General features: G+C 40.9%; 1 protein-coding gene across 1 annotated transcript; it reads right to left on the bottom strand.

The window, feature by feature from the left end:
- Positions 1-702: 702 nt before the first annotated feature.
- Positions 703-13,596, bottom strand: LOC133875606 (uncharacterized). Its single transcript, XM_062313786.1, has 4 exons — positions 13,280-13,596; positions 12,978-13,142; positions 11,812-12,296; positions 703-1,310 (listed from the first exon to the last, which is right to left on the bottom strand). The coding sequence occupies exons 1-4, from the start codon at positions 13,572-13,574 to the stop codon at positions 939-941; spliced, it is 1,317 nt and encodes a 438-aa protein (XP_062169770.1). The 5' UTR covers positions 13,575-13,596; the 3' UTR covers positions 703-938.
- Between the last annotated feature and the right edge of the window lie 365 nt (positions 13,597-13,961).

The following is a 13,961-nucleotide window of genomic DNA, read 5'->3' as shown; positions in this document are numbered from 1 at the left end:
GAGAGGTGCCGGCCGACATGGCGTACATGTCAACTTACATGATCACTTGCATGTTTTAAAAAGGGATACTGAAGACCCTCTCTATTCCTTTGATTAATGAATTAATGAGATACGAATATTTATTCAAAAAAAAAAAAGGAAAGAAAAGATGCAAAGCACTCAAGCATTGCTGAGTAGTTGGAGAGGAAATTGAAACGAATTCAAAAGCAACATGTGACTTTTTTTAAAAAAATAAATAAAAATAAATAAATCTCTACAATATTGTTTTCTCTTAGCTACAAATGCTTTCAAATTTCAATGGTGAAGATTGGGGCCATGGCCACCCAAGCCCAAATAATATTACATAGGCTTTTTAAGCCCAAATCCAAGTTGACCCCCCTCCTAAAAATTACAAAAAGAATCTATCCGGGATGGCATGAACTTTTTTAGTCCAAACTCAAACTAACTTCCTAAAAACTCCAAAATAAAAATAAAATAAAATAAAATACAAAAATCCAAACGATGGCCAGACCTTGTGAAAAAAATAAAATTAAATAGATTTCAAAAGAATGATATAACACGTTTTCATCTACTCATTACTGTTTTCCAGAGCTTTATGTCCTCTTTCTGTTCAATCTTCTCTCACTTTCTTCTCTTCCTATTTCTTCTTTGCAAGCAGAAAATGTAAAAATTTAAAAAGATGCATATATTACAGAGGACTAATGCCTGTAATAGACTCATATTCAATAATTCTTCTACTCTTAGCAAAACAAATTTAAGAATCAATTAATTGTTCAGTTGTTTATCAAAAAAGAAAAAAAATTTAAGTTAATATTTTTTCGCTTAACTAATTTTTGTCAACTTACAAGGTAACCAATTACTCATTTTTTTTTTTTTGGGGGGCCTTTTTTCAGGCCCAACTTGGCGTAGTGTATAAAACATAGTGTACAATGGGCCAATCATTCAAACACGGAGACATCTCCATTCCAACTGCATGAAGCAATGACATTAGGCATAATGGGATGAAAAGCGACGTCTACGCATGGCTCCTCATAGGCCTTGAGTTTCCCGGCAAGCTTGGACGATCTGTAATCGTAAAAGTAAATAGAGCCATCGGAGGAGCCTGAAGCAAGCTTCTCCCCATTCAAGCTAAAATTACATTTGATCGGAAACCCAGAGACACCATGGTTCTCATACCTTTTATACTTGTCTAGCTTGAAAGGGGGGGTTGAAGAGAAGTTTGCAATATAATTTCCATTTGACTGGGCAACGAAAAAAGGATCAAATGGGTGGCATCTGACACACGGACAGGTGTAGGCTTCCACATAAACCTGATAAAGAGGAAAGATGACTCAGATGAGCTTTTATTAATAAAAACAACACAACAGATTTGAACATTCATATAAGAGAATACTATGTGAAACAATTCCTTTTCGCATTGCTAACCAACAGATTCGAGTGTCAGCACCAGTTCCCACAGCTTAATCAAGTGCACATGTCAGGCATTTTACCTATATCCACAAATCACAATGCATTCTGCTAGAACAACAATTTTAGGTGCTAATTTGAACTATTGCCCTGCTACTTTGATACGTACAGAGATATGAAATACTTGTACATGGCACTGTATCAATTACACTATCAGTAGGAAAACCTTATTTTGCTGCCTATGCCTGGTGGCCAGGTCATTCTGCCTTGCTGAAGTTACAGGTTAAGGAAAAATCTGAATCGAATGTCTGCATTTAGACCCAATGAATGCTAACTGTCCAAAACTGAGAAATATGTTCCAAAACTATGGGCATGTCTAGAGCATGTCAGACAACCTCTTTAGAGGAACCTAGGAGCAGTTCCAACATGGATGTGAATTTGATTTAAAATGTGTTTGCTAATAAGCTTCCATTTATCCAAACCATTATCAAATATAGAAAACACAATAATTCAATATTGAAGACGGAAATCACCATGGAGCATACCATCAAAATCTTCCATTTCAGTGCAGGACTCACTAATTGCCACATTAAGAAAACTTATGCTTTGAGATGAGCAAACAAAGACAGCAATCTTTTAGAGTCAGTATAAGCATCACAGCTCACATTTTGGAAGCTAGTCGAACAGGCGAGAAAGGAGTTTCTCTGCGGTCTTCCTCTCTGTAATGTAGCACTCCCAGTGAGGTGCCTTCCCTGCTCAACAATCCTCTGTAATCCCTCTGCTAATCTTCCCTCTTCCCTTCTTCTGCTTTTGCTACCTTCTCTAACCCTCTCCTTTCTCCCCGAAGCCTCTCCATTCCCCTGGTTCCTCCCAATCTGAGCCTGCATGATCGTTTTTGGTTTTCCTCTCCCCCAAAACCAATAAATAAACAAGCAGCATGATCAACCCTAGGGGACATCTGGAGCTTCGCAATCAATATGGGCTCAGAGAATGCCCCCCTGTGGGTCTCCTAAAAGGAAATTGATTTTTCAAACGCTGTATTATGGGTCCAAATTCATGGGCTGCCTTTGGAATACATGACAAAGGCCAACGCTGAGAAAATCGCACGGGGAATCAGTAAGTTTCTGGAGGTTGATACGGGTGGTTCCAATACCGTCATGCGTAAACAGGTGCTGAGGATGAGGATTGAACTGGAAGTGGCTGAGCTTCTGGTGCCAGGTTTCTTTCTAAACAGATCAACCCAATCCCCTGTTTGGATTCAAGTGAGGTACAAAGGCTTATCGGATTTTTTTTTTTGAATGCAGAAGACTTGGCCATGCAGCAGTGGTGTGTCCTTTTGACCCCACCGAAACCCCCCCAGGCAGCAAGGGGTTTGGGCCTTAGATGAGAGCAGACCCACTGGATAACAAAAACAGCCCCTCTCCACACGGAGGCAGCTCCTCTGCCACCACCCTTACCCATGGTACCAACTCTCCAGATAGTAACCCCATCACCCCCATTAACAAGTCATCGGTATTGTCAAAGCATCAACCCACAACAGTTAGCGTTTCAAATCCCACCAGCAACTCCAACAGATCAACCTCACCGGAAAGCCAAGCCCGGGGGGCAGACACTCTGGCCCGAGCACAACTCTTGAGAACCCAAACCCCCTCTGTTCACTCAAGCTTTTCTCTGTCACTCCCTGCCACCGCCAGGGTTCCTACTATCAAAATCACCCTCCACCCCAAACGTTGATCCCACACGCAACCTACTAATAGAACTTAGGAATTATTGAACTTGAAACTGTGCTCATCAAGGTGAGCCTTCATTGATATATATAGAGGTTTACAAGTGTTCATGATAAACATAAAATTCCACACGCCTTCTACCTATTCATAGTTGGATTAGGACTCTTTTGACATGAGTTCCTATCTATCTATCACACATCTAAACGAGGTCTCTCTTTAGTACTAGGACTTCGGATAGGAATAGAGCTCTTTACTCTAGAGTCCAGATTGGACTGTGCCTTGGATTGTGCCGCACAAGACTCATGTTGGGACTGTGAGTCTTGTGCTGGAGTTTCGTTAATACCTTCCTGCAAGATCAATGGGAGAGATCGCACGTTGAGCTTGAAACACAACTGTTGGAACCTTCAGGAGACAAGTGGTTTAGTGAGAGCATCAGCAACCTGATCTGAACTAGGAATGAACCGAACAACCAAGGACTTATCTGCAACACGATCTTTGACAAAGTGAAAATCGAATTTCACATGCTTGGTACGGGCATGGAACACAGGATTGACAGACATATAGGTTGCACCAATATTGTCACACCGAAGTGTTGGAGTAGAGGAATGTTTGATCCCAAGTTCTTGAAAAAGTGCACGGATCCAGAGAAGTTCTGTTGTGGTGTTTGCCACAGCGTTATATTCGGCTTCAGTTGAGGATTGAGAGACAGTTGGTTGTTTACGTGAGCTCCAAGACACCAAGTTAGACCCGAGAAACACGCAATATGCACCTGTGGAATGGCGATCATCTGGACATCCAGCCTAGTCAGCATCTGAGTATGTTTGAAGAACGGTGGAAGACTTTTGGTGAAGAAGAAGTTCATGAGAAAGAGTATGCTTCAAGTACCGAAGTATCCTTTTAACGGCCTGCCAATGTGGTTTAAGAAGACGGTGCATAAACTGACATACTCGGTTGACAGCAAAGCTTAAGTCAAGCCATGTGAGAAAGAGATATTGTAAGGAGCCAACCGTGCTTCGGTAGAGACACGGATCTTCCATTGGATCACCTGTAAAAGCAGAAAGCACTGAGGACTCTTTTGACATGAGTTCCTATCTATCTATCACACAACTAAACTAGGTCTCTCTTTAGTACTAGGACTTCGAATAGGAATAGAGTTCTTTACTCTAGAGTCCAGATTTGACTGTGCCTTGGATTGTGCCGCACAAGACTCATGTTGGGACTATGAGTCTTGTACTGGAGTTTCGTTAATACCTACTGCCCTATTTCGATTCTGTAGATCAGTTGCAGAAGTTTTTAGCTGAAGGTGGTATGGGATCGTCTGACATATTGGAAAGGGGTGAAAGACTTTACTTCTGTAGCCTGAATACCTACAGTTTTCCCCCAGTGTGAAGTCTGGTACACTGCCCAGGAAGAAAGCAAAGAGTAGCAAGACCTCTGGACCAAGGAGAGCCGGCCAGTCCCCAATGGACTCCTCCCTTCCAGCAGTGTTTATCTCTTCACCACAGGAAGCTCCAAACAAGTCAATGGCCGAGGAGGAGGGCCTAATCATGCCCCACCAGCAACCTGTCCATGACTGTCATATCTTCGAATTGCCGGGGGTTGGCCATGCCTCGGCAATACAGTCTATGAGGGCCCTTATTAGGAACCACAACCCGGATTGTTTGTTTTTGCCAGAAACAAAAGTGTCTAGTTCTATTGTTAACCCTACTCTTAATAGACTAGGGTTTTATCATTTTGTTCAAGCTCCCGAGTGGTAAACGGGATGGGCTTGCTATTGCTTGCCGTACTAGTGTTGATATTGAAGTTACCTTCATTAATGACAAAATTCTCAATCTTTTTTTTTTTCAGATTCAAAAAATCAGCCAAGGATGTTTTCCCTTGTCTATAGTCCCACTAGATGGCACAATTAGGATCTTTTCTGAAAAACCCTCAACTATATTGGGGAATCATTTGTGGGCCCTTGGCTTTGCTTAGGAGATTTCAATTTTATTATTTCCAGTTTGGACAAGAGGGGTGGCAGGTGTTTTGCAGCGTCTACATCAGGAGGTCTGCTGGCCAACTTCATAAACCAGAAAGGATTGATTGGCCTGGGATTTTCTGGAAACCCCTTCACTTGGTCTAATGGGCATTCTGGCCTGGCAAATATAAAAGAGACACTGGATATAGGAGTGGAAATAAAGAATGGAGATTGCTTTTTCTGATGGCCTCTATTTTACATCTTCCTACTACCTCCTCTGATCACAATCCAATCCTGTTGAAGACTTGTGGTGTTTCAGTCTCACTTCCTAAGCCATTCAGATTTGAAGAATTTTGGACTGGCAATCTGTCTAGTTTCTCTGTGGTGGCTCAACCTTGAAGTGGTTCTTATTCAGGGTCCCTGGCCTTCGTGCTGTGCAGTAAGTTAAAGCTACAAGGAGTGCTCTCATAATCTGGAATAGGGACCACTTTGGAAACATTCATACTAACATCAAGACGTTACAAGCTGAGATTGACTCTGTCCAGAGGCTTCCTCCTTCTGCAGATAATAGAGCAAGAGAGGAGCTTCCGAAAATCTCCCTTCAAGAGAATCTTAAATGGGAGGAATCACTATGGCGTCAAAAATCTAGAGTAACTTGGCTCACTAGCAGTGATCTTAACACAAAGTACTTCCACATTTCAACCATCATCAGCGGAGACGAAACTCCATTGAATTCTTAAAAAAACAGAGAAGGTATTTAAATCTCGGATAAAAATCATATTGGGGAGTGCCTAGTTGATCACTTCAGAGGAGTTTTCTCGTCAGCAAATCCAACCATCCCTAGTGATCTGGGTGAGCTGATATCCCCCCAAATAACGGCAGAGGATAATTTGAATCTTTGCACTATCCTAGACGAAGCCGAAATTAAAAATGTGCCAAACCAGATTGGATCCAACAAAGCCCCAGTACCCGACGGTATTACTGTTTTATTCTACAAGTTTTACCGCGACATTGTTAAATATGATGTAATCGCCATGGTTCGAAGTTTCTTTCTAAGACGCTACATTTTGAAAGAATTGAACCGTACCAATATTGCGTTGATCCCCAAGGTGAGAGCCCTTCTACAAATCATTACCAACCGATCAGTTTATGCAATGTCATCTATAAGATCATCTCAAAAATCCTGGCTAACAGACTGAAGAAAGTCCCTCACAAAATTATTTTTCCTTTTCAATCGGCCTCTGTCCCTGGGAGACTTATTCAAGATAATAGCATCCTTGCTCATGAGCTCTTCCACTCAATGAAGCACAAGAGAGGAAAAGGGGGTCTGATGGCCCTCAAATCTGATTTGGAGAAGGCATATGAAAGGATGGAATGGGAGTTCCTAGTAACGGTAATGAAGAACTTTGGTTTTTGTGATACCTGGGTGAACTAGATCCATCAATGTATATCCACCCAGCCTAGTCTATTATGCTTAATGGCTGCAACTTTGATTTTTTCAAAGGCCTTCAACAAGGGGATTCCATTTCCCCTTTTTTGTTTATCATAGGTTCCGAAGTGCTTTCTCGTTTAATTATCAGGGAGGAATGTAAGGGAAATAATAGAGGGATAAAGCTCATCAGGAATGGCCCTTCGGTTTCTCATCTTCTGTTTGCAGACGATTCGATTATCTTTAGCAAGGCAACCCAGAGAGATACAAGAGCTATTCAAAATGAGCTGGATATTTATGAGAACTGTTCTGTTCAGAAAAGAAGTAAGAGAAAACCGAATGCTTTCTTCAGAAATAACTTCAGAGGTCAAGGGATCCAGTCCATAGTTTCTTTCCTTAATCTGAAATGCTCGCCTAGCACCAAGTATCCGGGGCTTCCTATCTATCTGCAGCAATCAAAGAAGAAAAGTTTTGAAGAGGTCATAAATAAAATTCAAAAGAAGATTACAAGTTGGAAGGATAAGGTATTTGATACGTTCAGAATTTTAGGACTTACGTGGCAGTACTGAATCCCCAAGACAACAGTGAATAAGGAGTATAATTTCCATATATTATTTCCCTAAGTGTTTTAGCTAATAAGGAATATATTTTCCATTAGTTTATTTCATTTCTAGTTATTTTCCTGCATAATGTAATGACGGCTAAACTTAATGGTTATGTCTTATGACCTAGCCGTCTTCTATATAAGTGTAACCCTAATCAATAAAGAAGGATGCTGAATTATTATCAAACCTAGACCTTTTTGGTTGTTTTGGAGATCAAGGCTTTCTCGAAGTAGCCATTGGAGATCATGGCTCTCTCGAAGTAGCCTTTATCCCTTTTCTTTGTTCTTTTTATTATTTGATTGCATCAAGTGGTATCAGAGTGAAGGTTGATTGTTTTCTACAACAATCTCCGATCCACACTATCATCATGTCTTCCCGATTTTTCCGGAATGAAGAAGAACGAGCAAGGTGGGAAAAGCTGCGATCAGAATTCCTCGCGTTGAAAGAGGAATCGAGCAAACGGATGGAGGAGATCAGAAAAAGAATTGAAAGCTTTTCTTCACCACGCACCTCTCCAACAAGCCAATCCTTGCCCATAATGGGAGAGTCCAACGCAAGTTCTGTTGGTACGAATTTTATGCCCCATATAATCAATGTCAAGGCTACCGAGGACGTCACGATGCCGCCTGATTTTTCTGGGGATATTTCAAGCCCGGATGGTCATGTTGTCAAGGAAGGAGTTGCTGGAATTCTTGTAGCAGCTAGTCCAGTGCAGTTTGGCGTCAACAACAGGGTTCTACCTAGCAACCAGCTTTAGCTGAAGAATGGGTCTGGCAGGCCAAGAGAGGTCCTGTCTCTCTATCCAGAAAGGGCTGAAAATATCAAGGGGGTGCTGAAACAGAATGTGAAGAAGAAGGAAGGGATGGAGCAAAGGTTGGAAGAGCCAGGCGTGATTTTTGCTTGGTTCAAGAAGAGAAAGAAGGAGACAACACCTTTAAAGGCAATTGATTTTGGGCTTTCAGTATTCTTTAAACCTGGTGATAAATTTACTGAGATAGTTGGAAGTCCGTACTACATGGCTCCTGAGGTGCTAAAACGGAAGTATGGTCAAGAAATAGATGTTTGGAGTGCTGGAGTAATCCTTTACATCCTCCTTTGTGGTGTTCCGCCTTTCTGGGTAGAAACTGAACAAGGAGATTGCACATACCAAACTGCCATATCTAGAGATCGTAGCCCATATGCTACAGAGATATATCAAAAAGAATCTTCCGGCTCTGTGCAAAGGCTTGTGTTCAGGAAATTTGACCCGGCAGAAGCTACATGAGAAGATCAAGACATGGTCCAAGTTCAAGTTCCTGATTTCTTCCTTGGGGACAAGGAAGATGTTAGGGGAGAGGGATGATACGTTTAGAATTTTAGAGCTTACGTGGCCGCACACGTGGCAGTACCGAATTCCCAAGACAGCAGTGAATAAGGAGTATAATCTCCATATATTGTTTCCCCAGGTGTTTTACCTAATAAGAAATATATTTTCCATTAGTTTATTTCCTTTCTAGTTATTTTCCTGCATAATGTAATGACGGCTAGACCTAATGGTTATGTCTTATGACCTAGCCGTCTTCTATATAAGTGTAACCCTAATCAATAAAGAAGGATGCTGAATTATTATCAAATCTAGACTTTTTTGATTGTTTTAGAGATCAAGGCTCTCTCGAAGTAGCCATTAGAGATCACCGCTCTCTCGAAGTAACCTTTATCCCCTTTCCTTTGTTTTTTTACTATTGGATTGCATCAGTATTATCTCAGGCCGGTAGGACCACCCTCATTAGATCGGTGGCTGCTAGCATCCCGTTATACAATATGTCTACCTTTCTTTCTTTTTTTAATAAGTAAATTTAATCTTATTGAAAGCGTAAGGCGTCCCTAAGTATACTTCCAGTAGACAAAAGGAAACACATAACTAGGAATAGAAAAACAAGCAAGGAAATTAACAAAGCAAATCGACAGTGGTGACAAAAAAGCTACCGTCCAAAGATACAGCGTATGAAAAATACGAAGCTAAAATATCCTCCATGGAACTCTCCAAATTGTGTAGACATACAAGTAGACATGCACAATATGTCTATCTTTCTCCTTCCACAAACTTTTTGCGCCTCTCTATACATCATGTTAAAAAACTTTTTGTGGGATTTCAAAAAGGAAAAGAAGAGGAACTTCACACCTTAGTCTTGGGATTCTATTTGTACCCCGAAATCTAATGGTCGAGTCTATTTGAGGAGACTGTATGACAAAAATGGAGCACTCATAGAAAAGCTGGGATGGCATATTCAGCAAAATTCTAATCAGCTCTGGGTTTAAGCGTTTAGAGGAAAGTACCTCGCAAAGGATTCTTTCTATGAGGCTCAACCTATGAGCCAAGCTTCCAGAATCTGGAAAGACATTTTGAAAACCAGACCTCTTCTTAAGAAAGGCTCTTGCTTCAGGATCAATAGCACGACCAGCATCAGGATATGGGATGATCTCCGGATCCCAAATCAAGATAGTCTTAAGGCTCCCCTAGAGAAGGAATTGACCCCTAGCTTTTCAATTGAAGGGTGGCCGATTTATTTCATCCAAACTTCAGAACTTGGGATGAAATGAAGATCAAGGAGCTCTTAGACAAAAACTCAGTGGATAACATTCTTAACATTCACATCTCCTATAGTACCACTAAGGATAAGGGCTCCGATTGTTAATGTTTTTTGGATGAAGGTTTTGTCTTTTGTTTGAAAAAGCGTTTTGATGAGACATAAAGGTAAAAACAATTCTAAATGTTTTGTATTTCAGGTCGTTTGTTAATGTTTTTGTTTTGAAAAGAGAAAACAAAAGAGAAGAAAAAAGATTTAACAAACAATGCCTTGGGTCTCGGATAGTAAAGGCAATTTCATGGTAAAATCGGCCAATAATCCCCTCATCAAGGATAGTCTCCCTTTGAACGTCCCTCCTGATTCTAAGACTTGGGACAAATTGGGAGAGGTTGTTTAGCTCCAAGAAGATGATCTATTATGCCCCCTCTGCCACTCGGAGATAGAAACTATGGAACACTTGTTTCTTGACTACCACTTTGTCAGAGTGCTCTAGAGGGAATCTCCTTGGCCGATCCACTCAAGCCACTTCACATCTGCTGACATGGCAAAATGGATAAGAATTTTTTCTTCCCTTGTAATTTGCTCAATATAAATTCCAAAGATTCTCACTCGTTTCTCTTATTTGTAGCTATTGCCTTGGAGCTTATTTGGCTTCAGAGAAATAACGTCATCCACAAAGCGCCCCCTCCCAACACGATCCAGCTGGTGCATCAAGCCAGAAAGCTTTACAGTGAACATCTTATGGCTTGGAAGTCAGTACCTAGGAAAAAACCTGTAACCGAGAAATGGTCGCCTCCACCATAGCATTTCCTAAAAATCAATTTTGACGTGGCGATTCGTGAGATCTTTTCAATGGGAGTTGCTGCTTGCCGAGATTCCTTGGGAAATCTTATTTTCGCACGGACAGAAAAAAGTCCCCCCCCCCCCCTTGAGACCCTTCAGCGAATTAAACAGGCTATGGAGAAAGGCCCTGACAATGTCATATTAGGAAATTCTCTCATGGTGATGTCTGCTTTCCTCAGCCAGGATCTACCTCTCAAGTGGCAACTTGAGTCTTTCATCATTGACGGTTTTTCTCTCCTGAATAGCATCCTGGTTTGGTCGATCCACAATCCGCAAAGCTCACCGCAGTGCGGATTGGACTACGCATAACCTAGCCAAATGGGCCGCCTCCACTAGCATTAGTGGAAGCGTTCTCATTTCTTCAATGCCCTAGGTCATCGTGGTCCTTATTAGTGACATTAAGCCCCCTCGAATAGCTAAGCCTTTTTTTTTTTTTTTCTTGGTGTGTTTGTGCGTTTCCTTCTCTGCTTTGTGTTTTCATTTGACCAGGGAAAAAAAAAAATAAAGCATCGCACCCCCACCAAAGTAATTCCACCAATCTTGTCATGTTCTAAAGAAGGAAAAATATCTGTAAATGATCTTAATGGAGAGAGTGGTTGAGAAACTAAGCAAAAGACAAAAAATTAAAACACAAGAGGAACCACATAGAAAGCACAAAATTAACATAAGATGTATGTGAACATAAATGTATTCTGATATTGGGGGTATATTCATATTCACACTTTCTAGAGTGGGGCCTCAATTATATGCATGTGTGACATTCAAATACTTCTTATATAATCTTTACTTCACAATTGACTTAATCAACACGCTAAAAGGAAGGTCCAAGTCCAACCAAATCTTTGACAAGAATGCTTGGGAAGAAATATAAAGAAACTATAGGAAGTTCAAATGAAAGAAAATTGTCCCAGAGGGGCAGTAACTTATGGATGGATGCAAACTCATACAGGATTATGCACAACTAAAGGATATGCTAAGGAAAAGCTTTAGAGTTTAACACAAGTTCTGAGGAAATCAGATGTTGAATATATTGACAACATTAACTTGCGATTACGTTCAAATATATATCCTCAATAGATTACACCTCAAAAAATTAAGTTGTATGCTTATAGAAGAAGAATTAATTGAAAACAGTTTTTGGGACGGAAGGGTTGTCATCCACAATGCTGTGTCACGTTCATTAAGCAATGGTGTGGCAACTCAATGGTGCCAACAAAGATGAGACAGAAACTTGCATTGACAGATAGGAAAAAAAAATGTTGAGAGAGTCTCTTACCTGATTAGACAGTGGAACCTGTCGCGATACATCCCAAACAATAATAGAATTTTCGCTGATATTGCTTCCAGATACATCGCTCGAAGAGATAAACTGCTTCCCATTGATGGCAAATTCAACATCAAGGATCGGACCTAGATTTCGGATATATTCATGGACCACCTTACCGGTTCTAATATCCCATAACCTAAGACAGCCCTTTGCTCCCCCAGAAAGGAAGAGATTGGAGTTCTCTGGATGGAACTTTACAACTCCAACAACCTGATTCTCCTTGAAAACCTGAGTCTCAATCCCCTTTTCGATATCAACTAACCTTGATGAGCAATCATATCCACAAGAAAGCACAGTCAACCCTTGCTGCGACCACTTCACATCTTTCACTGGTGCATTGTGGAAGCTTAACACACGTGCTTTCTTCTGATCTCTGCTCCAAACATTCCATATGCAGATTGTGTGATCCATCCCAGCAGAAGCAAGAAGATGGGCTGTAGACTAACTCTATTGAACAGATCAGTGACCCAAGTAACATATACATAAGCAAATACATTACTCAATTGTTATTAAAGTGTAGTCACCTTGCAACTCAAATAAATGGAAATTTCAGATTACACCCGCAACTCATGGTAACTCCAAAGTACAGTGACGCTAGAGTGTTCCAAAAGTAGCCACAACACTCACTTGGATCATTTGATACATGAATGAATGTTGGGGTCCAAAACAATGAGGTCTTAGAAGATCATCACTCCACAGTTCGGGGAATTTACAAAATGACAACTGTACTTACTCGGCGAGAACCACCCAGAAAGCCATATAACATTGGAAAGCTCTATGTCTAGATTCCAGCACATCAAACGGTGTGCAAGTTGGAGTTTCCTAGAGGAATTTAATGGCAATTTTGCTGCATACTGTCTGGGCTGACTGGTGGCATAATGGCATTCCAAAACTAGCAAATTTTGGTGATTTTGTTTCTAGTCAATTTGTTTTTATCTTCCAAAGTGCCTTTTCTAGTTCCTAAGCAAAATTACAGTGTGTTATTAGTTGTATTCAGTCAAGAGTCCTAGTCATTGAAACACTGAGTCTGTGATCTTGAAATAAAATGTAAAATTAATCCTTAGAAAATTATTCCATAACCAAAACAAAATAGGGAAAGTATTAAATTAACATACCATGATTTGGGGACCAATGTATAGCATTGACAGCCCTTGTATGACCATGCAGAGGTACCGTCAGCCTCTCAGATATTCGGCCAAGCTGTGCATGGCCCTCTGCTTTATGCCTCAATGATGATGCTATCTCATGTGGTAGATTGGAACATGAAAGACTCCCCAAAACTGAGAGCAATAACAAAACACCTTAGCCTCGCCAAAGTGACATATTTCTATCAATCAATAAGAAATTCAAACGCAAGCGATTCTATATACCTTTGAATGTTGAATGCGATAAACTATGAGAGAGAGAGAGAGGGTACCGGGCGATGACGTGGTGGGAGGCGGATTCGGGACCGGGTCATGAGTCCCGGTGGCCGAATTGAGGAGTGCGCGCTCTCTCTTGGATATGTATCTGCCAGCAACCGGGGCTTCCGTGTGGAGGTCCGAGGACTGGTTCGGGCGAGGCATAGGATAGAGTCCGGAAGGGGGATACGGGTAGTGCTCGGGTTTGGTAAAGGGAATCGGGTTATTGGGTTTGGGTCGCTTCGAAGAAGGTCGGACGAGCTCATCTTCGTCGTCTGATGCAGTGGAGTAGGCTTTGAGGAGAAGATCCATGACTCCACTCTCAACTCTCAAGTGCGTGCGTGTTGGGTATATGCAAACCAGAGAGGGTTAGTTCGGTCATTTACCTGAAATTCCTTTTGGATAATTAATTACATAGATCCAGCCCAGTCCCAAACCCATCAATTTTGGATACCCCAACTTTTATTTCTTTCAAATGCTGCTGAATCTGTTGGACCGTGGGCTTTTTTTTTTTTTCTTTTTTTTTTTTTTTTTTTTTTTTCAATTCAACAATATATTAACATTTGTTCCAATTTTTCTGAATTTTTTTCTCACCAACCAAACATTTCAAAGAGAAACCAAAAATAAAAAATAAAAAGAAAACTACTTCGTTTAAAAAAAAAAAAAAAAAAAAACCAACCCCAAAATCATTCGATTAGA

The sequence above is a fragment of the Alnus glutinosa genome, chromosome 8 (genome assembly GCF_958979055.1).
Source record: "Alnus glutinosa chromosome 8, dhAlnGlut1.1, whole genome shotgun sequence".
NCBI classification, from domain to species: domain Eukaryota; kingdom Viridiplantae; phylum Streptophyta; class Magnoliopsida; order Fagales; family Betulaceae; genus Alnus; species Alnus glutinosa.
This window is presented reverse-complemented; position numbering and strand designations above follow the sequence as displayed.

What these genes read in the sequence shown, in the direction of transcription:
- LOC133875606 (XM_062313786.1), bottom strand. Translation starts at nt 13,574, where the DNA reads ATGGATCTTCTCCTCAAAGCCTACTCCACTGCATCAGACGACGAAGAT. An exon ending in TCCCACCACGTCATCGCCCG is followed by an intron (nt 13,143 to 13,279) that starts GTACCCTCTCTC and finishes TATTGCTCTCAG; the next exon opens with TTTTGGGGAGTCTTTCATGT. An exon ending in ACATTGGTCCCCAAATCATG is followed by an intron (nt 12,297 to 12,977) that starts GTATGTTAATTT and finishes GTTAGTCTACAG; the next exon opens with CCCATCTTCTTGCTTCTGCT.